This window comes from Dermacentor albipictus, chromosome 10, assembly GCF_038994185.2.
Source record: "Dermacentor albipictus isolate Rhodes 1998 colony chromosome 10, USDA_Dalb.pri_finalv2, whole genome shotgun sequence".
In the NCBI taxonomy this organism is placed as follows: Eukaryota; Metazoa; Arthropoda; class Arachnida; order Ixodida; family Ixodidae; genus Dermacentor; species Dermacentor albipictus.
The window spans coordinates 53970938-53995552 of record NC_091830.1 but is presented as its reverse complement, the minus strand read 5'-3'; the positions used below and the strand labels follow the sequence as shown (position 1 = coordinate 53995552).

The 24615-nt window shown below is 44.0% G+C and overlaps 2 protein-coding genes across 4 annotated transcripts in view; one reads left to right on the top strand and one right to left on the bottom strand.

The window, feature by feature from the left end:
- LOC135907626 (uncharacterized) overlaps nt 1-1113 on the bottom strand; it is a 92248-nt gene extending 91135 nt beyond the window's left edge. For 2 of the 3 annotated variants that reach the window (XR_010566076.2, XM_070526710.1), the window contains exon 1: nt 988-1113. Coding sequence is in view for 1 of the 3 variants with exons in the window: in XM_070526709.1 (XP_070382810.1) it covers nt 988-1021 (34 nt within the window). In the remaining 2 variants the exon portion in view is untranslated. The remainder of the gene's footprint in view (nt 1-987) is intronic. The other variant, XM_070526709.1, reaches the window with a different exon arrangement.
- LOC135907625 (actinia tenebrosa protease inhibitors-like) overlaps nt 1-24615 on the top strand; it is a 41754-nt gene that overhangs the window by 12504 nt on the left and 4635 nt on the right. Inside the window, exon 4 of the mRNA XM_065439315.1 lies at nt 10956-11132. Coding sequence (XP_065295387.1) covers nt 10956-11132 — 177 coding nt within the window. The remainder of the gene's footprint in view (nt 1-10955; nt 11133-24615) is intronic.

Sequence of the window (24615 nt, the reverse complement as noted above, 5' to 3'; positions counted from 1 at the left end):
CGCAAATTCGCTTTTTGAATAGGACAATTTGATTTTGGGGATTATGTCGAACAACCTTTAGCGCTTGCTAATAGTGTTGTAAAAGAATAGCAGATGGTTATTCACGTCTTGACTGATACCTAGGACAGGCGCTTCGGAGTCTATGCAGATGCCTCGGCAAGATTTTGGAGCGGCGGTACATCTAAAAAGCAGGTTATCGACTCTGACGTACGTCGAACACAAGGAAGCCGTTTGCAAATGTATGCTGCCTTGTTTCAAGACGTTAAAGTCGCTTAGGGCGATGTCGCCTTTGCAGACATTCTTAAATCGTTAAATGTAGTAGGCCTTGGTGGCATTTTACATCATTCGCTTTGTAGCCACTTACAGGACAGCAAATTGTACGTACTCATTGAAGATGGTCCAATACTTCAGCATTAAAACGGCCATGCAGTGCCTCACGGATAAGTACTCAGCCGAAATTTCTTAATTTGGTGTCATTGAACGATTTGGCCACCTACTGAGCTCCATCTGACCTACTGTCTACGCACACGGCATGTGCAAATGGACGTCAGGTGTGCCTTGACTTCAGCTTGGCGCTCAGATTCAGGAGGGAGCCACTTTGACATCATGCTATCTGTGTAAACAATGACGGGATATCTCATCTGCAAAGTGTGCAGTTGTCGCATTTACCGGGAAGCCAGTTTCTGCATGCGGTACACCGATCGAATGCACAACTTGTATTATCCAGCAGAAGCCGCATGTTCTTGGGAGTTGAGTTTAAGAGAGACTTATGCTGGGGACTCTCAAGTGAATTCTATGAAAAGAAGTTGACATACTTTTTGTCGTTTAAGTTCTATGCAGAAAGGTACTTCAAGCACTCTACGATGCATATGTACGTTTGTTTGAATGCTGCATTGGAGCCCACCTGTCACATCCAACACATAAAACATACCCTGCTTTTAAACCTGAGAATCAAAGTTCAAGTTCTTGGGATATGCGTTGGCTTACCGCGCAGTGCGTCAACGGTTATAACTATTGTCATTGCTTAAAAGAACACAATGACGACAAAATATTCCTTGAGGCAGTGCGTGCACACGTCAGGCACTTTGTCTCGGACGCATTTCTGCCCGCTCGCTTGCGTTCCCGCCGAAAAGCTCCACACGATATTCAGTTCCATTGTCTGTGCACATCGTGTTTCTCTTTCACAAAAGTACGCAGCTGTGTACTGGCCATTGTTTCCATTCTCGTGTTATAGCCATCATGAACCTCGCTATACCGCCAAGACAAATAACACTTGATAGCAAACAACTTTGTTATTACCAGCACGGTTTCTCGCAAAACGTTTTTTTTTTACTTTAACACCACTGGCAGCTGGGATCCATGACTTTCCATCAGCAATTAATAATCAGCTCCATATCAACGCAATTTCCTTATGTTTCTAGAACCTTGGAATATATTCCAGAAAGCATGTTCCTAGAGAACCTAAGAGATCCTCGGCTTCATAGCAGAGCTCGTTATAGATCACAGGCTTAACTACGCAAATGTATGCTGCATGTAAAATTAAAGTGTAAGGTTTACCAAAAGAAAACTGTTTTATTTTGTGTTTAATATATTTCAGTGTTGAGGCTGGTACGGTTCTTAATTCGCATAAATGACTTCGTAAAAACAGTGATGATTGTGTTACAGTGATATTATTTGCTGATGATGGTGCAACGCACACTGTTTTCCACCGCACATCTTCACTGTTTCTGTAAAATAAAGATGTTAGTAGTCTCAGAAATGAATGCGAACGACTGAGAAATAAAATTAGTTTTCTCGAACAGTATCATTGGCTGTAGACCCTTTTGAGGAGTACTTTGCGCTAAATCAATGAGATGGGCGATTCTAGTGGCACACCACGTGTTAGCTTAAGCTAAAGCGCACGACTGCGAAACCGTTAGTGCTTCTACACTTCTGCTGTGCGACCGGCTATGGGAAATGCAGCTTCGTGATCGCTAAACACTGTGCTTCATTCGAGCTGAAAAATGTGTAATGCTAGAGGTGAGACGTGCGCAGTTCATAGGTACGAAAACAGTTACTGGCATATTAAGGAATGGGATGCATTCGTGTGGTCAACTTCAGGGACCGCTTCGACACAAGGACTGCCTGCCTTGCCGACCTTTCGCCATGCTGGAACTGCACGCCTTTCTTTAAGCACAAAAAAAACTTAGGGCTAAGCAGACCTGTATAAACTTTAATCCGACCATTAAAATCAAGCTTTATTTTTTTCCCTTGCACATCGTAGCTTACGCTTGAGGGCTTGCATCACGTTTTCCTCCCATAAGGACCCATCATACTTTATAAAGTGCACCGACATACTGTTTGTAAAACAAAGGCCAATTTACAAAACTTTCACGATCTATTTACAGCGAGAGAGGCAACTAGTAAGCAAAAGTAAACAAAATTTCGCTTGTTCATTTTTCGTGCACCTAATTTAATGTAATTGATTACATGTTCACCAGAGGGGTTCGTCTAGCCATTTGCACACACGTCTCGTATTTCGATGTCCATATGCCGCCGGCTCTTTATGAAGTGTGAGATCCATGCGGTTGAAGAGACATCAAAAAAAGGAAAATAGCACTCAAGGATAGCACATAAGAAATGTGCATTCGTGTCGCCTATACCTTTAAGAAACCCTTCGCATCACATTGTCATGATGGATGATTTCTGGCTTACATGTTTAGTAGAAAAACAATATTTTATTGCACTTGCTGAATATTGGTAGGTGTTGTAGTAATTATGAATGGTGAATAAAGTACCCTATGAAGGTTCATTTCCTTACCTCATCACACTTCACAGAAATATTTTATATATTTACCAGTGTTGCATTTTTGTTGGAAATGACGAAACTGCTCATCTATTGCGCATGGCGTCCAGATTAGTAATGATGCGTTTTCCGGAAAATTACAACGGCTCCATGAAGCTAATGTACTTTTGCCCAGATGGAGTGTAATTGCTAATGCTGCCACTACAACTTCAGTCAACCCATTTTTGCTGTAGGACACTATAAGCAGCTTATACATGCAGGAACTTTCTTACTTGCAATTCAGAACACTTACCTCATCTCGTTTATCTCGTTGTGAGTTGTTACATTATACTTTAACAATGGAAACGCTGTTATATATTGCAAAATGTGCTCTAAATAGTACACAGATGCAACGCTTACTTCCACTTCCGAGGATGGCGAGAGTTTTCACATATGTGTTTTAGTGCGCTTAAATTTCTGGCCGACACACACAGCGATTAATTTGCCCGGACTCCACACGGTCCCACAAACGCAGTCACTCTTATCCAGCGCTAACTTATTCGTACAATTTTCTTCAGTCAAATACGGCTCTGGTGAGTGCGACACTGTAACATGAACAATATATGTTGCCGTGCGAATTGTTTCACCGTAGTTTTTTTTAGCACAGCGATACGACAATATATCTGCGTTAAGCAACCTGTGGCCGGTACAAGAATAGGTGCTCATGAAAAAAATAGCCTATAGGAGGACTGTAAGGAGCCCCAGTAAAAATTTATTCACCTACGACCTTCGTTTATGCTACACTAAAAAGAACTGCTCGAAAGGACCGCGCCGCATCGTTAAATCATTTACACCATCCGAAGCAGCCGGCAAAGCATGCTACCCTAAGCGCAAGGTAGATAGTGATGTTGAGTAAAAGTTGATTATTCACGGCACCTAACGATGAGAGGAATTCGCCTCACAACATTAAAACTAGCGAATGCCACAAGTGCGAAATGGACCATAATTGCATGCGCCAGCAAATGCTTCTGGTGTAAGCAATAATTAGAAAATCGTCAAACACAAATGTAAAAGTGCAGGACGCACCAATGCTTATTTGTTGCGATATATGCACCAATAAAATGGTAATGTGCTGTGCAAACTGCCTTGCTGCTAAGCCAAAATTTAACAGCACGAACTAGTAAATTTTGGATGGTTGAGATGACAATGACGTAGCTGAAAATTCACTTCGCGCAAGGAGGCAACACGGCAGTAGGAACGTCGAAAACGAACAACTGCTATGCGCCATTGCTAAAGAAGCTTAGGATACAAATAAAAAAAAAAGCGGAGAAAGAAGCGACGGACAGAAAGTAACACACAGAAAATGAGGGGGACAAGAATCGACAGCACTATTGAGAGGTTTAGAAAACGGTTTGTAGTTTAGGGCACTTGTAGATGCATGGATATCTTCACATGAAAGTGGAGTTAGGGAAAACGCAGAACGAGGCTAAGCCTTAAAAGCTTGAGGTTTTTCTGTAGAGAGTGCACCATGCGCTACGGGCCGTTTGTTTCCGCAAGGCTATGCAAACATTTACTGCAGCTCATCTAGCAGGACGGAATGCAATCGTTGTGGTGAGGCTGCTGTCCGATAACCTTGTGGCGGAGAAGATTTTTACCGCTTGTCTTTTATACACAGATTTAAGGAAAAAAGCTAGTGCTACATCTACATGCGAATTGTGATTTTCTACATATGTACAAAAGCTTGTCGGCGTTGAGACAGCCCGGCCTTAATCTTCTGCACATGCCATCACAGTATGACAGCCCTTTTTGATGTATTATGAGCGCATTGAGATCATTGAATACTCTTTATGCATTCATGATCAGCATCATTACCATCAATAACAACGGCCACTCATGGAAACAGATAAAGGGACAAGCCGGAAAGCTGCATCAATGGTCAGAGATTCTAATCCCCATAAACACTGCTGCATAAAACATTAATATGAATCATTCCTTGCCTCAATTTCAGAACCAAGTGGCAGGTATTTTCCTGTCTTGCCTGAATGTAAGGAAGATATTTTCTGTGAGCGTTGTGGAAACAGAACCGTTGTCCTCGAACACAGAATCCAGTTGCTCTACTCATTAGGGCACAATAGTTTTTTTATTTGGCAAATGCTTTCTGCAAAAAAAGAGCAAAAAAGTTCACCTTAAAGTGGAAGTGGTGGGGGAGACATAATTAACTCGCGCAGGTTTCAGAAGAAACAATAAATACACGCGAAATTCTCCCGGTTTGCAGACAAAAGAATGGGCTGCATGGACACAGTTTCTCGTGGCGAAGCGGTATCGTGGGGACAGAAAAATATGCATAAAATATAAACGATTCTATACTAAATGAATTGCCGAATTCTTCCGCAAAGACCTTTCCAGTTGTTAAAGGATCGGTTTACTTGAAGGTCTCTATTTGTCATAGTGAGAAAAAAAAGATGAATGAAAAAGCCTACGTGCTCGGGAAACATCCAATAAATTAATCGACAATCTCATTCGAATACGTTGTTCCATCCTATCACTTTTCTCCCCCCAAAGGTTGTGGGTTTGGGTGCCTAATTAGCAGTATCTTAAGTGTGCCTTAACTTCCTCTTAATTCGCACCAATGGTCGTAATTCTCTTCATGCCAAATCTCGTGGGTTCGAGTGCCTTATCCTAATTACCTCTGGCTTAAATCGTCTAAATGAACAACAAAGGCCCAGGGTTGGACTCCTATCATAGGTCGTGAGTTCGAGTGCCTTAATTACCCACGTCCTAATTAACTGTGTCTTTATTTATTTCGCCTGATTAAACACCAAAGATCCCATGAAAGGTCGGGGATGCGACCCCCAATTTTGGTGCCATTGTATTGTACCAATAAAGTTTGATGCGATAACGCCAGACAGTGAAATTTTGAACCCATGAGCTATCTTAACACTTAGCGCTTGCTGTTTCATTGCATAATTCTAGAGTGAACATAGCTGTTAACAAGTCCATCTGTAGTAGTAATATAGGCAGACACTCTATCCCATTTGAAGAGAGGTATACCTTCGCATTTAGCAACGAATGTGCCCCCCCCCCCCCCCACACACCTCAGTCGTCCTAGGGTGCACGTCTTTGGTACCGACACATTTGCACCAGCGGTGAGTTGAACGTGCGACTGCCAAGCACAATCCGCGAAAACGGGCGACAAAGACAAATCTATTTGCTTTAAAAGGCATTGTGAACGAGGGATCAGGCATTTGAAAAGGGAAAGGATATACTGCGACGACACCGCTATACGTTCGTCAAGTCGGGTTTGTGTCGTCACTATCCTCTGCAGTGCGTAGTTTTATTTTACTTGTTGCGAAACAGGTTAAAAAACTTCTTGAACAATTGCTCTTTCATCTTCTCTTTGGGAGGCGTGTCTTCAAGGATCTCAGCTTCGGGGTCTCTGCGGCAACAATATGGTTATTCGTGACGTCAAAGTTCCTCTTTTGGAAGCACGAAATAAATGCGTCATTTATTTCATCAAAGCAGAATTTCAGGTGACCTTTGTAAGAGATCGTTATTCAATTTCAAAAGCAAACATATGGCAACATCCTTCTACTACATGTGACAAGGTTAGAAATTCGGGCTGTTCATGCATATGCACGACTTTTTCTGAAAAAAAATGTAAACCCTGTCAGCCTCCCTACCGCATCCTGCAAATGCCAAATCAGCAGTCATATTATGGCGGCCGTCTTATGGGTAGCTCATGCAGTTTTCAGACATGCAGGAAATAACGATTTTGTTGATAAAGAAGGAAACCATCATGTTTCATAAAATTTCAGGATGTTTCATTATTCATTTACCATAAAGCTAAGGTATACCTGATTTGGACTATTCATTTTTACTTATAAATGAAACTGTGCTTCCTGTGGTTAAGCAATATTCACAGTTCTTTTTAGGAATAAAGAATGGTCATTTATTGGAAAGGGTTTCCACTGTCGCTTGAACTGGTCGTGTTCAAGCACGAAAAATAGTGGTACGCCAACTGCAGATGATCACCTCAGTCCCAATGACATTAGGACTACGGTGGGCTTCCACATTATTGTACTGAAGCCACATGAATTCTTACGTGTCCTCCAGCACAACGATAAAAACATATTTACTGTTACTAACATTTAGTGTACATATCGCCTCAACGTCAACTGGTACATTTTGAAGCGCCAATATTTCCATCTTCAAGGTAAGAAAAAAAAGGACTGATGTAATTTCTCAATGCTAGTTCTCCCACCAAGTATATGACGCAGTTTAAGCACCTGTGCTTATTAACAGTGGATTTTGCTTCTAAGATTTTACAATGACATAGACTAAGATTCCACATTGTGTGGTAAGCACACAATTCGTTGGTGCTAAGGCGAGAGACAGTCACGCAAAGCAGTACTTTCCCAGTCCGCCACAAGGGCCTGTCTCTGTGTCCTCGCACAATTCGGACAATGAGCATTTATTAAAAACCTTGACACCCTACCTGTGCTGTTCAATGCCTCTGTAAAAAGAACGCACCTACATTCATGATCTGCACAAACCAGGTAAAGTTATTCACCATGCAACTACATAAGTTTTCTACTGACGTGATTTCTCTTATACGGCTCAAGCATACTGTGAAAAAGTAGCCGTGCGTATCTGCATTGAGTGGGGACCAGCTTGGGTACAGCATAATAGAAATGTGGGCACTACACGCGTTGGCGTTCCTATTGGTTATGAATACTATTGTTGGAACTTCTACACGTAAGTGTGTATAATTCTTTATTCATTTGAAGACGGAATAATACGTCCACGTTCTACGCGTGGCGCACTTTCGAGCAATACGCGGAAGGTTTTGCAGTAATTGAATCCATAGGCAGTAGTTTTCAGCAAAATGTAAAATAGATTTGATGATAACGAAACTTGCTGACTGCAGTGACCTGATTATGCAGGGTGCCCCAGCTAACTTTAGTAACAGTAAACATATGCGAATGCCACGTAGCCGAACAGAACATAAGGTTGTTTGCCGTCACTAGGAGATACTCAAATTATAGTTTTGATTCCCCCTAACAAGATAATTAGTCTTAATTATTTCATGCACAATATTTCATTAGGCAAAATGAAAAACACAATTTTCGTATCTCCAAGTGACGGCAAACAACATTAGCTTGGTTCTGTCCAGCTCCGCGGCATTCGCATATTTTTAAGCTCAGGCTAAAGTTAGCAGGAACACCTTGTATATTATGCTACGACTGTGCATTTTCAATATAATCGCGCCAAATGTACCTTTTTTCAAAGAAGCAATACCTTCCATACGGCGGGGGACTGGCACTCAGCAAAACGATGTCTTCTTCGACATTTCCTTCAATATTTTTGTACATGTTTTGCTGCTGTTCTGCCTAGTTAGGTGAAATCGTTGTGGAACCCAATTATTATTGATTTCTAGAGCAGAATCTTACACTTGTTATAAAAAAGTCGGCATTCCTGTACAGCTCAGTTGAAGTAGCCAGATTATAGCGCACTTTACATAATTTTGGGCATACATTATCGTACCTCACGTGTTACGCAAGCATAACCGTCCAGCTCTTCAAATCGGCTGTGTCTGTCTGAAGCCGCGAAGCAAGCGAACGACGAAGGTGCCTGGGGGTGAAGAAAATCGCGCCCCGGGGTTAGTGCCAAGGAGCGCGAGCCCGCGGCAAAGTAACGCCACCTAGAGGAAAGTGTAGCTAACGTAGAGCAAATGCAGAAAGGACAAACGAAGCAAAGCATTGCGGAGGATGAAGGAAGCAGAGGCACGCCAGGTTGACTTCCTTTGATAGTTACTACCGGTACTGTTGGTAATAGAGAAGTGCTAGGATAATATCGTCCTGGCGTCCTTTGTGCAGTGCGTCGAGGGAAAGCATGCGATGGGGAGCCAATGATGGCCGCTCAATTTCGCTTGCACAAGGGCGGAAGCGAACCCTATGCCGTCGCGTGCGTGAGACCGGGGGAAGTAAGGGAAGCAGGGCGTAGTACTACGGCCACTCGCAGTCGCGCGGGCTTTAACTTGAAAGCTGCCTGCTTTCGGGGCGCAGTCTAGGTGGGCCGACCACTCATAGCTTTGGGTACACTGTGTTCTCACCCCTGAGTTTGCGTTGAAGCGTCCCTTCGCTCGATGCCGCTGCCACGATTCCTTACGTCAGCATTTTCATAGCGAGGTTCCGTGGACATCGAGTGATCGAGTGTGAAGTATTCATGTTTGCCAGTGAGGCCGGGCACCATGCTAGTTAACTTCGTTAGTGAATGTTTGCAAGGGGGCGTTGACAATTGTGATGGTACAGTTGGCGTATCATAAATCGTATGACACGAAAGTTAGTACTCGCGAAGTATTATTCTTTCCAATTCTTTCTTTTATTTTTTTACGGCCGAGTGACACTCCACGCAATTCTTTCATGTTGCGTTCTACCGTAAATATTGCGGATTTATCAATATATCGCGATTATTCTCGAAAGCGATTATTGGCTGAGCCTTAAAGCAAGCGAAAATGCTTTATGCGGTTTAGTCGAAGCCCAAAGCGACGATGAAACCGATAATGATTGCGGCGAAAGGAAGGTTCGGCGCTCGCATGCCTTGAGGTCGGCATAGACCAGTCACTCATCTTACTACAGTCCTGTAGGATCGCAGCGGAGGGGAAATTACTTGTGCTTTTCGTTCGAGGATGCAGACAAGCTTCTACGGCCGTGCTACAACCACCGACGAAATGGTATTTAAAACGAGCCATGTCATACTCGCATGCGTAAATTTGTTCGGTGTAGAAGCCGACGCGTCGCACAATCCACACTATCGGCGATGCAAGCAATGCCCGCCAGGTGGCGATGGTACTCAATGTATCTGAATGCCTGAGTTACTCAAGCAGGCTAGGTGACTATTAGTCCCGGCCACCCATCAAAATGGCTGCCAATAAATCATCATCAAAAGCTGCTGCTGCTAATGGACGACACCACCGCCCCCTTTGAGTGCGAAACGTGATTGATAAATAGGGAACAAAAAAGGAAGCCCTACAAGACGAGAGATAGCGTGCGGCAGTTCATGTGTTCATTAGGCAATTCAGTTTGAATTCATTTTCGGGCGAAAAAGGTCAAACGCTTTTCTGCTGGTCAAGGCAGAGAGTGGCACACAGGTATTAAATATCTCTTGTTTTCACGCGCATTTGTACACATTGTTACGCGTGTAAAACTGTTTAGAATATGTTTACAAAGAGTGAAAGTTCGCGGAGATGGAATAGAGCCCAGCCAGCCTGAATTCGATTAAATTGGATTTCATTCTTCGATGGCGCGTACCCACTGCGGAGGATTGGCCAAAATTTGGATGCTATTACGAAGATTTTTGTGCCACAAAAACTGGTTAAAGTGTCATGCGGAAATGGATAAAAATAGTGTGTCCACGTTTTGTCGTCTTCATGACGTTCGTCGTTCTCTGCGCCTCATCGTAACATACTTCAATCGCCTAGTTTGTTTAAGCAGGGAGCCCTGCAGCGGCGTGACAATTGGCTATAGCGCCTCAAAAAAAACTGGGGGGGGGGGGGGGAGGGTAAACAGGCACTTAGAAAAACCGGCCAATACACTAGGCCTGATTTCTGTGGATTACAAGGCAGACCTTGAAGCAGCTGACTCACGTAGCCACTCTGGCTGGACGAATTTCAATTGCTCTGGCAAGGCTCTGTGTCCCTAATTACCTAGAGCGGTCGTTATTTTTGAGACCGGCATTGCAGGGGAATATAACGACGCCATTCTGTGATGTGTGTTCACAACTGCACGCAGATATTTTCCATGGAGAATAAATGCCTGTATCATACACGAAGGAATGTAGTTCCTGCCAAACAAGCGTTAAAGGCTTTTAAGGCGTTTATTTGCTCCGTGGTTTGGGCGCACCTCTGTCAACAAATACTAGGCGTCCTGTACAGCTCTCGTTGTGACCGATGTATGTTCCTGCAAGTGTGTCACAATGCGAAAAGTTCATATTTATTTGGATTGAATTGCGTTCACCCGCGCTAAAGCAGCTGCTCCGTGCTGTAATGAGGCAGTGGCTTCTTTTACTGTTCACTCTCGCACAAAAAAGTGACTGAATGAGGCAGGTAAGAAACAATAATTTAATATTGTTGCCTGACTGACTGGTCTTTACAAATCACTTCATCATCTGTCTGTGATTCTGCTTTTTACAGGTGTCGATGCACGGAACAGTTCTTGCGACATACCACCGACAGTAGAGCACTGCAGCATTGTGCATCGAAAGTGGAGCTTCGTGCGCGAGTCCAATGGGTGTGAAATAACCTATGTCTGCTCTAATCACCCCAACAGATTCCACACAAAAGAGGAATGTGTGGCAACTTGCCCAAGCCGTAAGTATATAAGGCTAATGATGAGCTTCATCTTTGTCGTTGAGGAGCGCTGGGATCTAGAGATAGCGTAAGCCATCGCGACTAGATCACAGCAGGAGGGCTTCATAGACTTGTAAGGTCCTCCGGTGACCTGAAGGACCTATTCCGGCAGCAAAATGTTGATGGCCCTATATCTCATACAGACTGACGCAAGCGCACCAACTCTCACCTTACATACACATGGTGAGGACTGTGGAGCCCAATACCTTACGCGACAATAAAGAGGAACAAGCCTGTGTTCGACCTTACGCGCACGATGAGCGGCGGTAGAGAGGCGCGGAGGAGTTACATCCTGAGCCACTTCCGCATGCCTACACACACACATCTGTCAGCACTGCCGACTGTCACAAAGAACACTAAAGCCACCGCACAGGGTTCCCACGCGAAAGGAAACCGCAGTGTAGGGGGAACTACGAACACGGGCCCATGTTTGAGTTCGTACCAGGCTATAAATGCTGCATTTATACTCTGCAAAACGCCCCGACTCCTATAATTGCGTAACGCTCTGCCACATGGTATGGGCACGCGCACATAAACTCGAGCTCACAACCAAAAGACATCCCATCACATGACCATGGGAGGCAGAACTGTCCAGCTCTGGCTTCACGGGCCAGTTCAAGCTGGTGGACAGAGTGAGAAGGGCAGCTCAGGCTTTTATGTTTCTGTATAAAATGGAAACAACTCATTGGCTAACGGAAAAGCCAACCATGCGCGCTTCGCTCGCGTGCTCATCTAAATGATGTTTATTCTATCCTTATTTCTCTATTTCTGTATGGAAAAATATGCATAAATAAAGTTAGCAAGCAATGTGGGTAACATTGAGGCCGCCCTCACAGATGGGTACATGAGTTCATAGTGGTTCCCACGATGAAGTCCAAAAGAGAATGTACTGTTAACTGATTCTGAACTAGTACTTGAATCAATGCAAGTTTACGAGCAAATTGGTTACATCTTCATTTGAAAGAGATGCAACATGCGACTATTCTACTTCATCATTAGGGCCAGCACTTAACCTAGGTGTCTAGCTTCATAGTATTCGTTCATGTTATTTATAATATTCAATGTTACAGATACAGTCTAAATGCCATCACAAGCTTGAGACTTGACTTTACCCCATTAGTAGGCACAATAGTTTAACCAAGTTGTATGCCACAAGGCGAAATCCCCATTTTTAATACTTCATGTATTAAAGTAGATATAACACTAACTATGCACGCACTTAGCCCTTACATTTTACTTTAACTACTAAAAAGCAAGCCGAACTCTATATAACAAAATATGAAGGAAGTAGAACGTGAGACAACAGAAAAGATGAAAGTACAAGCTGTCACAAATTTGGATATCAAATATCTAGAAAGTCTTTTTTTAAGAAAATACTCGTGGTGGAAGAAGAACGTGGCAGAGAACAAAATAAATACAGAAATAGCAACGGCCAGAACGTTGCGTAATGTGTTTCGGCACCTAAACTACAATTAACTAGATGTAGCAGTCGGTGTCTGCATGACAGGGTGTAACTCTCTCAAAAACTGTCCATAACCCCGAATTAGCAGTATTCCACTTAGCACTATCCATGCGCCTCTCTGTAGTTTCGTTGCTCTGCTTATCACGTGGCACCCTTGACCACGTTTGTCTTCTCTAGGGCACTTATACTGTTACCGCAATGATCCCCAAATTCTCCACAAAGATCATAAAATCTCCACTAGAATTTCACGCACCAGCATTTTTCTCTAACTAAAAAGACTGGCAATCAGTACATAAAAGCTATAGCTGTAAAATCGTTAGAAAATGAAGAACCTGCAACTATACCTGTACCAATATACATGCCACAATGATGCTGTAATTTAGACATTGTGCTCTTTTACTGTTGTTGCGCTTAGCTTTTTTTTGCAATTCATCCTCAACTAGCCATTTCGAATGTACATCCAGGTGCGGTCACAGTCATGCTGTTTATCTTTTAGTGCCATATACCTGCTTCTTCTTCTTAACAAGCCGATGCTTGTAAGAATACCCGATGTACCAGCATGACTTTTATAAAGGTTCTTTATCTCCATGCATGGCCGTGACATCATGCGCTTATACGGCCTGTATGTTGTATCACTGCAGCCAAAGTCAGGAAATTGCTTCATATACAATTTATCCCTGGCGCATTTGTAGAAACATATTAGAGATATGCACTCATGCAGAGCTTATCGCATCTTTATAGATTTCGGGCTTTATATACAGTGCCTAAAAGAACCAGTCATTTTTTGTTAACCTAATTGTTGTGCTTACCATTCCACAACTCGACAGTAGTTCATAGACGTCGTCGTAGTCGGGGGCTCGAATACAGTTTTTCACAATTTAGGGGTATTATTTAGCCCTCAAAGCACGCTACACGAGCTTTCTGTCATTCCGATCTCTTAAAAGAGCAGCCGCCGTCATCGAGAATAGCATCTGTGACTTGGTGCCTAGCTGCGGAAGCCATGTCCACTCAGCAACTGCGGCGGATGGTGATGTGGTCGTTAGTGGGGTTATTGTTGTTATTACTGAACAAAAAAACTGGAGGGAATCAATAAAAGCTTCTGAAGTTGCTGTGGAATCATATATGTACCTTACCTCGATTATGAACAATTTTACTGCAGGACTTGAGCTGCTGCGCGTTTTGGAAGCCTTTGGGAGATATTTCCTTAAATATATGGTTGTGGCTTTATTTTAGCCAATATATTTTGCATGGTAGATTTCAGTCTTGAAAGTGAACTTTACTGAGGATGATAAGACAACGCAATTAACGCTAGGGTTAAAGCTTTGCTTACGACGTAGCCTGGGGCAGCATGTCATCTCGAGTATCAATATTTTAAAAAGAGCATGTTTTCATTGGCAATTTATGTACACCTTGTGGACCATCTTTGAAACTTAATCACTGGCAATACGTAAAATCGGTCAAGTAACGACGAGCTGTTAACGTCACAGTATCCAGTACAAAATAAATGAGCAAGGACGCCCGTATGGGTAAATATGAATGTCTTCGGCTTCGCTGAAATTTGGAGAATTTTCGTAAGCCCGACGTATCAATTTATAATGCTATGATCAATGATAACCGCTTCCTTATCCAACATGCAGCCACCACTTTTTATGCCAATCCGTTCTCAGTACGCGATCCAGCACTGAAAAGCCCTATGGCACAGAGCCTTCACTAACGTTGTTGTCAGTGGTTTAATTGATGTAAAATCTGACAACCATGTTCTTTAACTGTTCACGGAGCAGCCTATCACCACAAGAATACTTGACGGTAGCCATTGAATACATGGAGAAACGAATTTGCCAGAGCTCGTTTTATTGAATAGGACGACATAGCAGGAAAAATGTCCCTGACGTTTGGCTAGTGATTAACTAACCACACGAATAACGACAACAAAATTGTCAAAGTTGAACTTTCACCATGCTGACTGGACATAATATAGGTCGGGAAGTAACCCACCATCATGGCTTCATGGGTATGGCGGGGTGCTCTGAAGCACGAGCGATAATCAACGTGAGACTCTCGAATGTGCCGTAAATAGACTGGATGACAGGCCATTTACGGAAGCGGAGATCTTGGGAGGCTGGCCTCGCAGTTCATTAGCCCAGAAAGCAGCTCGAGTGCTTTTTCGCGATCTGAGGGCAACAGACTTGAGTGCCCGACTATAGACATCCTACACCTAAGTTCTCTCTCTTTCACTCCACATTCCCCTCCCCACATGCAGGGTAGCTAATTGGACTCAGTCTGGTTAACCTCCCTGCCTTTCCTTCTTCCCTTCTCTTTCTCTCTCTCTCTCTCTCGGAAGCACGAGGCCACAGGATCAAACGCCGGCTGAGCCGGGCGCATTTCAATGGGGGCGACATCCGAAAACACTTCTGTATCATACATTGGATGCAGGTTAGGGAACAGGAGGTGCTCAATGTTAATGCGGGATCCCTGAATATAGCGTGCCTCCTAAGCAGTCTAGATTTCCGCACGTAAAACTTAGAGCTATATTACAGCTGTATATGGCTAGGCTTCCTTATATTTCTCGTGTTTATGCGTCAAAAATTAGAAAGAAGGTGAGCGTGGGCAGATCCCGGTAGTGCCAAGCAGGCTTCAAGCGCTACCTCCCTAATATTATCAATAAGAATATCAAGAATATTAGTATAATAATATAATAATGAATAATAATTGAAATAAATACATCAAGAGGCACTGTTTCAAATCAGTGGGTATGCCGGAATCGCTTGCGAACAGCACATGGGCTCATGATGAGGAGACGTTGCCATATCCGCAAAGGACAAAATGTATTTACGACCATACAACCTTGACTTGGAGAAGTATGGGAGAGGCCTTTGCCCTGCAGTGGGCGGTGTAACCAGGCTGATGATGATGATGACCCCACAGGGGCGTCTGCGCAAGCAGGCGTTTGGTGTGTTGCGACACCACGGACCCGAGCACACGGGGGTTGGACCCTCCCGCGTGTAGCCGTGCGCCGCTTAGCCGTGTCTGGGGAAAAGGGGATCCTGGGGGTTGAGCCGATGCCGGGTGTTTGGACCTTTAAGGCCCCTTGGCAGAGGCAACACACCTCTTCGGCCTCGGCTTCACATAGACGGCACCTCCAGGCTGACCCACCTGGGGGAAATCGGCAGTCGCCTTTTCCTGTCCTTCTCTCCAATCTTCGTCTTTCTCTCCCACTTTTGCATCTTTCCTGTCTTCTCTTCACTTCTTTTGCTTCCGTATTTCCTGGCGGCAAGGGTTAACCGTGTGTAATGTATCCAATCTCGGGTATATACATTAGGTTATAGTGGCTGTGTACTGCTGGCGCTGGCAGGCTGCATTTATACAGAATCTTGTCACGCCCCCGTGTTGGGCTCCATGGTGGGTGGCTGGCACAGCTGCCGAAATTTCAGAAATTTCTATGGCTTTTAGCTCATTCCCCAAGCTACCTGATCGACCTCTTTTGAAAAGAGGCCGCACCGATGAACCCTTTAACTTTTTCGCCAAGAGCAAAGATATTTTCCCACATTTTCACGTGATCCATACTGAAACGAACCAATGGACTGTAAGAACGCTTTCTCCATTTGTTGTTGCGAAGTGCCTCACTGACCCACTGGGCCCTGGATACAAAATTACTAAAATGGCCAGTGGCGATCTTCTCCTTGAAGTTCATGACAAAATACAACACGACAAATTGCCAAATCTTGTTTCATTTGGTGAAACCCCAATTTCAATAACCCCTCACCGTTCCCTCAACAGCACAAGAGGTGTAGTTTCAGAGCAGGACCTTCTAGAACTGACTGAGGCAGAGCTCCTAGAGGGCTGGAAGGAGCAGCATGTCACTAATGTGCAACGAATCAAGATCCGCCGAGATGACAAAGAAATACCCACAAAACACCTGATCCTTACCTTTTGCACCAGCACTCTCCCTGAAAGCATCGAAACAGGCTATATGAAAATTAATGTCAGACCGTACATACCGAACCCACGACGATGTTTCAAATGCCAAAGATTCGGCCACGGCTCTCAGAGCTGCCGATGCCGTACCACCTGTGCAAAGTGCGCGTCCCATGACCACCCTGCGGACAACTGCAACGACCCACTTCACTGTGCAAACTGTGACGGCGAACACGCCGCCTATTCTCGCTCCTGTCCTTCATGGAAGAAGGAAAAAGAAATCATAACACTTAAAATAAAAGAAAATATCTCGTTCAAAGAAGCGCGCAAGCGTCTTTCGATTGCACAGGGACCTACATTTTCCGAAGTGGCACGGCTGGGGGCACGGCCACAACGGTATTCGGCGGCTGTTAGGACCACCCAGAGTGGACCGGCGGCATCGCCACTCGCCCCTACTGCGGGACCAGCTAGTGCTGGCCTGCTACCCAGCAAGATCCAGCAGCCCTCAGGGTCTGCTGTTTCTAGTTCTTTAAGGGCCTCTGCACGCGTAGAGAAGCCCGAAACACCCGCGAGCGGACACCGCGAGCGGACATCCATCACCTCCACAGAGGCCATGGATACATCACAAAGTGCGTCGGCGTCCCAGACGCCGAAGGCCCGGCGCAGTTCTCAGGAGCGCGCCAAAAAGGACAAAACCCGCATCATGGGGCCTGGAAAGAGCCCTGTGGGCTAAAGTAGTTTCTCCTAAACACACAGCACATATCAATAACAACATGGATACACCAATATTACATTGGAACGTTAGAGGTCTCCTCCACAACCTCGACGACGTCAAAGAACTCATACATAAACATAATCCCAAGGTGCTGTGTGTACAAGAAACACATCTAGAACCAACACAGTCAGCCTTTCTGACGCAATTCGCCATTTTTCGGAAGGACCGTGACGATGCCAACACCTCTTCCGGTGGTGTAGCAATAATAGCTGATAAGTCCGTTGCATGCCGTGCTCTGGAACTTCAAACACCTCTTGAGGCAGTTGCGGTTCGGGCCTTATTGTTGGGAAAACTAATTAGCATCTGTTCTATTTATATACCGCCTAACTTTCGGCTTCTTCGAGCAGAACTCGAGGGATTAATAGATGCCCTGCCAGAACCATACATACTGGTTGGGGATTTCAATGCACACAATACTCTTTGGGGGGATTCCCGATGCGATGCAAGAGGTCGAATAATTGAACAAATCCTGTTTTCTTCAGGCGCCTGCGTGCTAAATAAGAAACAACCAACATTTTACAGTCTTGCACACAACACATACAGTTACATAGACTTAAGCATAGTATCCCCGACCTTAGTACCCCGTTTAGATTGGAAAGTTATTCAAAACCCTTATGGCAGTGACCATTTTCCTGTGATCCTCCAATCTACAAAAGAACATGATCCTTTCCCACACGCCGCTCGATGGAAGATTGCATCTGCAGACTGGGAAAAATTTAGAACTCTGACGTATATGCCTCGGAACGCTCTTAACGATTTTAATATAAACGATGCTGTTGCTTATTTTACCGCTTTTATGATTGACGCCGCATTGGAGTGCATCCCACAAACAAACGGGACCCCGAAAAAAAGGCGAGTGCCCTGGTGGAACGAGGATTGCAGGAATGCACGGAAAAAACAGAATAAGGCCTGGGACATGCTGCGCCGCTCTCCAACAACTGAGAACCTTGTTAACTTCAAACACATAAAGTCCCAAGGAAGACGAACACGGCGCACGGCTAAAAGGGAAAGCTGGGAAAAATACATCTCCGGTATTAACTCCTATAAACAAGAAGGAAAAGTATGGAGTCGGCTGAAAAAATTAGTAGGCCACCAACCTTACCTCCTGCCTTTGGTCGATGTCCAAGGCAATAACCTTGAAGACCAGGCTAACGCCCTTGGACAGCATTTTGAACATGTGTCCAGCGCCGAACATTATTCGGAGCATTTCCACAAACTAAAAGAATCTGCAGAAAGCAAGCCGTTGAATAGAAAGTGTCGAGAAAACGAACCTTACAACAGTCCCTTCAGTGTTATGGAATTCAGAGCATCATTAAACACTTGTCAAAGCTCTGCTCCCGGAGCCGACCGTATTATGTATGAGATGATAAAGCATCTGGACTCTAGCGCTCAAATGGCTCTGCTGTCCCTCTTTAACACTATTTGGGCAACTGGGTTCCTTCCACTGGCATGGAGAGAAGCCATCGTAGTACCCATTCTAAAACAAGGTAAAGATGCATCCTCAGTGGAAAGTTACCGTCCCATTGCTTTAACAAGTTGTCTTTGCAAATTATATGAAAAAATGATAAACCGCAGGCTCTTGCATTTCCTTGAAGAAAACAAACTGCTCGATCCTTATCAGTGCGGCTTTAGAGAGGGCCGTTCTACAATATACAACCTTGTTCGCATAGAAGCAAACATCCGCGAAGCTTTTATACACAAACAGTTTTTCCTGTCTGTCTTCCTCGACATGGAAAAAGCATATGATACAACGTGGCGGTTTGGAATATTACGAGATCTTTCAGAAATTGGTATCCGCGGAAATATGCTGAACATAATAGAAAGCTACTTAACAAATCGCACGTTCCGCGTTAGAGTTGGGAATGCTCTGTCCAGACCATATACACAGGAAACTGGGGTGCCACAGGGAGGCGTGCTCAGCTGTACGCTTTTCATCATAAAAATGAACTCCTTACGTTCAGCAGTACCACCCGGCGTGTTCTACTCCCTATATGTAGATGATATACAGATCGGTTTCAAGTCTTGTAACCTCGCAATCTGTGAACGACACATCCAAATTGGACTGAACAAAGTGTCTAAATGGGCCAGAGAAAATGGCTTTAAAATCAATCCCAATAAAAGCTCATGTGTGTTATTCACACGAAAGAGAGGACTGACCGCAGATCCCAATATAGACTTAAATGGACAGCGCATACCTGTAAACATAGAACACAAATTTCTGGGCATTATTCTGGACAAAAAATTAACTTTCATTTCAGATATCTCAAGCAAAAATACCTAAAAACAATGAACATTCTAAAAATCCTGTCGCATGCAACATGGGGCAGTGACAGGAAATGCCTCATGAATGTCTACAAAAGCCTTATACGTACACGCCTAGACTATGGGGCCGTAGTTTACCAGTCTGCCACCCCAAGCGCCTTAAAGATTCTTGACCCTATTCATCACTTAGGTATCCGCCTAGCTACCGGTGCCTTCAGGACGAGTCCTGTGGAGAGTCTCTACGTTGAAGCCAACGAGTGGTCGCTTCATCTTCAGAGGTCGTACTGCAGTTTCCTTTACTTTCTGAAAGTTAACGCGAACCGCGACCATCCGTGTTACGAAACCATAAACAACCTTGCATCTGCAACGCTGTTTGTTAATCGACCTGCAGCTAGAGAACCATTTTCTCTGCGCGTTAGAAAACTTGCTGAGGAAATGGAAGTTCCGGCTCTTGAGTAAAACCTTATGGCCCCAGCAAAGCCACTGCCGCCGTGGCAGTGGCAGCACATAGAATGCGATACATCCTTCATAGAGGTTACAAAACACGCTCCAGAGGCGCACATAAGAATGCATTTCTTAGAACTCCAGCACAAGTACCCGTACACAGAATTTTACACTGACGCTTCGAAGTCGCACGCTGGCGTCTCTTATGCAGCTGTCGGCCCATCGTTCTCCGAATCCAACGTTATGCACCCGGAAACGAGCATCTTCACCGCAGAGGCTTACGCAATACTGTCTGCTGTCCAACAAATCATGAAAACAAAGCTACAGAAAGCCATTGTATTTACAGACTCCCTATCTGTCGTAAAATCTTTGATATCACTCAAGAACCTGAAGAATCCCATACTCATTAATCTATATTCACTCCTGTGCAAATTATATTCGTGTAATAAACAGGTTATAGTATGCTGGGTGCCTGGGCACAGGGGCATCGAGGGCAACACGCTCGCTGATGAAATTGCCAAATCCATTACAAAAAAAGCTGGCAACTCTTCCATAGGTATCGCACCTTCAGACCTAAAGCTATTTTTGCGCAAAAAACTTAGAATGCATTGGCAGCAGATGTGGGATACCGAAACTTCCAATAAACGCCATTTAATTAAGCCACACTTAGGAAATTATGAACCAATAACAAAAACAAGGCGAACTGAAGTCATTTTCTGTCGCCTTAGGATAGGCCATACCTATGGCACACACTCTTATCTATTGACCGGTAGCGAAGTTCCAACCTGTTGTAAATGTGGCGAAACACTGACCGTCCTCCATGTCCTGCTGGAGTGTCGGGAAGCGGAATCTCAAAGAAAAAAGCACTTCCCTCTAGCGTACCGACAGCAGATCCCTTTACACCCATGTATGTTCCTTGGTGCTGACCCGCTTTTTAACCCAAAAACAGTTTTTAACTTTTTACAAGATGTTGACGCATTACAAATACTAGGCCCACAACTTTCATAGCACGGCCTCTAATCAGAGGCTCCTGCTGCGAAAGCAGCGCTTTGTATAGCGCTTGCCTCCGGGCCCTTTCAGTTAAGGACCTTGTTGAGGCAGTAGTGCTACTGACATATATGCGTTTTTAGTACCTCACACCTTCATGGTATAACCTTTAGGTTAATAGCACACCTAACAAGCCATTGTCATTATGTTAACATGTTTATACCCTGCTTCTTGTCTTATGCCTCTATACAGCACACTATCTCGTCATAGACAGCCACCATACCCTTTGTTCTTACTTCTCTCACCGAGTACATAACACCATTGCTTGTCGCTCTTTGGCCATGACTGGCCCTTGCGCCACAAAACCTTATACATGATGATGATGATGATGATGATGATGATTAACCTTGACTCGCTTGAGTTCAATGAAACCGACTGTGTGGATCTCTGTGCCATACAAATGAAAGACGGAAATGTCATGACCACTGTGTATATATCTCTAAGAACACATGAGTATGACATTAAGAAGTCTATCACCGGTTTGCCATGATGACACGAGCCCTGTGATCATCGTCGGAGACTTGAATGTGGACATTTCAAATCCAATCAAGGAATGGTTCACTCAGTTTGTGGTAAAAAAGTCTGGTTTGAAGTGCCACAGCAATCCAAGTCACTCAACTACTCAATAGCGTTATCGAATAGACATGACTGTCACAATCTGTCTAACGATGTCCCAGTCAGTGTATATCACAGTAATCCTAGATCTATCGTCACTTCCATTCCCAAATGATTAAATACATGTACCCTTGTCCAATCCTGCGTAATACACAACAGCTTCACTGGTCGTCGACCTTCACAAAGTGTAATGACTCCTGTATTTTCGTAAAGCTCAGGAAATAACAAAGTAAAGATAACACTTCGTATTTGACGGAACATGTCCGCCTCAGCCAATATTTTTGTCCTTGCGAGAAGAATTTATTTCTTTACCTCGCTTTCTATGCTACAAGCGTTACCATTTATGCCTGATCGTTTGTATTCCCAAGTGAGTCATTAAGGGCCTCTGCTGGTAACATTGCTACGCAAAGAAAAGGAAAGGAGGTATAACAGAAATAGATTGGTCAGCTACCTTGCACAGTGGGAAAGTGATTTAAAGTGATGGGAACGGAGAAAGGTGAGTGTCGAAACCGAAGAGAGGGGTCAAAATCGTGGTGCCTCACGTCATTGTCATCATCACTGGATTCTGGAAGGTCACTGAGAAATTTCTCATAAATTTAATGATACAATTACTTCAGGCATTCTAGCTGTGCCATGCATTTCCAGTATTCAGTGACTCGTAACGCACGCAGGTATTGTCTGTATTCTGACGTATGTCAGAGAATTCCCGCCACAATGCAGAGCTTTGTTTGGCTACGTACTTGAAAAATGTTCAATAATAAAGTTTTAGCGTCTTTTGCGGAGAACATTTCGCAACATTGTGACGTTTTTCTTCTTGTGCTTTTTGAGCTACAGGTCCTTGTGTGTCGTTTGATTTTGCATCCCAGTGCTATGCCCACACGGAAAATAGTCACGAAGCTTATCTACTTTAGCTGAGAAGCTCTGATGATATCGCGAACTGTTCGATAGCTTAGGACGAGTTTTATGATAGACTGTAAATGAGCATGTTGCTTCATTGTGATCTGTATTTGAGTGCTACCTTTCGATTTTTTCCTTTTTTATTGTTTTATTTGATTTATTGATGCTCCTGGACTGTCGTTAGCTGGCCAAGAAGAACTACATTAGCTGGTCACCGCCAGATACTGTATTCTGCGAAGTAGCAGCAGTTGTGCCTATTATTGTCAAGTGCTTAAGGAAGTAGGAAAGTTGGGCCTTTTATTACACGATTCTTTGGTATTTGGCGTCTTGCTGCCAGGAAATTGCAATAGCAATTGATCTGCTTGTGCGTCATTTTCGGGGTCAGGATTGAGTTCGACATCCATAGACGGCAATATTTTTCCACTGTATTAGGCAGGAAACGGTGTTAAGAATACTGCATCTTCAATCAACGGTTTTCATCGATTCTAAAGCACTTGTACACTTCTTCTCAGCAACCTACCAGTCAAACACTACGCCAACGCAAAACCACTCCTTTAAATACTAAATAGTTTACATTTACGTCGGCAAAAAATGCCAGCGGAACTTTTGTTAGGCTCAGAAATTCGTCCTCCATCCATGGTGGTAATGTGTTTTGACAGCAAAGTCATACAAGTGCCCAAAACACGTTCTTTGTAATTTGCAACTGAGCATACTCGTAAGTTAATTAGCATAATGAAACTTGAAAGGCGAAGAGTTTGATCTTACCAGACAAACATAGGACTGTCTGTTTCCCTCCCACAGAAGCCCATGTAGCTCCAGCAGACGGGAATTTCACAACTTTATAACGGTGTTGTGAACCACATAATTGTGAAAAGTAAATCAAACTTGACGTAACAATAAAGTTGTCTTAGCGGTCAAGTATAATTAAATTTTGGCGAGGGACGTTTGAAAAAACAAGCGTGATCATAGGTACGCACACACATTCTAATATCGCCGCTGTTATATAAATGCCTAAGCCCTTCTGTGACTGCCCAACGACGGGAGACATTGTCTCCGGTTCATCACGGGAGACAATGAATGACTCATAACCCCTTAAGCAAGCGAAACAAAGTATTAGCTAACTGAGAGTCTAGTGATCATGAAAATGTCTCCTATTGAGAACAGATCTGATGGAAATTCATATGCACGTGACTGTACGAAATATTTTGCATAGATTGAAGGGATTTTGCTTCAAATTCGGGAGCTGAGTTTTTGCGCACGCAGATTTCTTGACAGACATAACAACTTTACGGAACGCTAGCCATAAAGAGCTTCACCGTAATAAATTATTATTCTGACGCAATGGTGTAAAAATGCAGTGGTACTTTGTGGAAGTTGGATGCATTACACGACAGTGCCATACACGAAATGTTCTTTTCCAGGAGTCTACTGTCAGTGGGGTAAGTGAAAATATAAATGTTCTGAACGGTGTTCAGTAAAACTTTCTCCCTACCGATCCCGCCGCCAGTTTTCAGATATATGTTACCTTGCGTTTTCGTGATCTCTTCTCAGCTGCTGAAAAATGCATTCACCGCTTGCTTTTTGTTGCGTTTTCATGTTATCTCTCAATGTTCAAAATTATTGTTTTGATTCCTATGCGTCATGCGCCGAATCCCTTATTTCTAATGTTTATTTCACCTCCTACGACGTTAAGCTACATGTATTATCTCTCATGTGTGCATCGTTGCTTCCTGTACTTTTCATTGCTTTCTCTACAGGATTGCATTATGAATCCGAACTAGCACTGCCGCAGGGATCCAGGTGCTGTTTAAATTGTAAGCTGTAGGCCAAAACAATTTTCAATTCGAGTCACGTAAAAGTAATGGCGTTACCCGCCGTGGTTGCTCAGTGGCTATGGTGTTGGGCTGCTGAGCACGAGGTCGCGGGATCGAATGCCGGCCGCGGCGGCCGCATTTCGATGGGGGCAATACGAAAACACCCGTGTACTTAGATTTAGGTGCACATTAAACAACCCCAAGTAGTCAAAA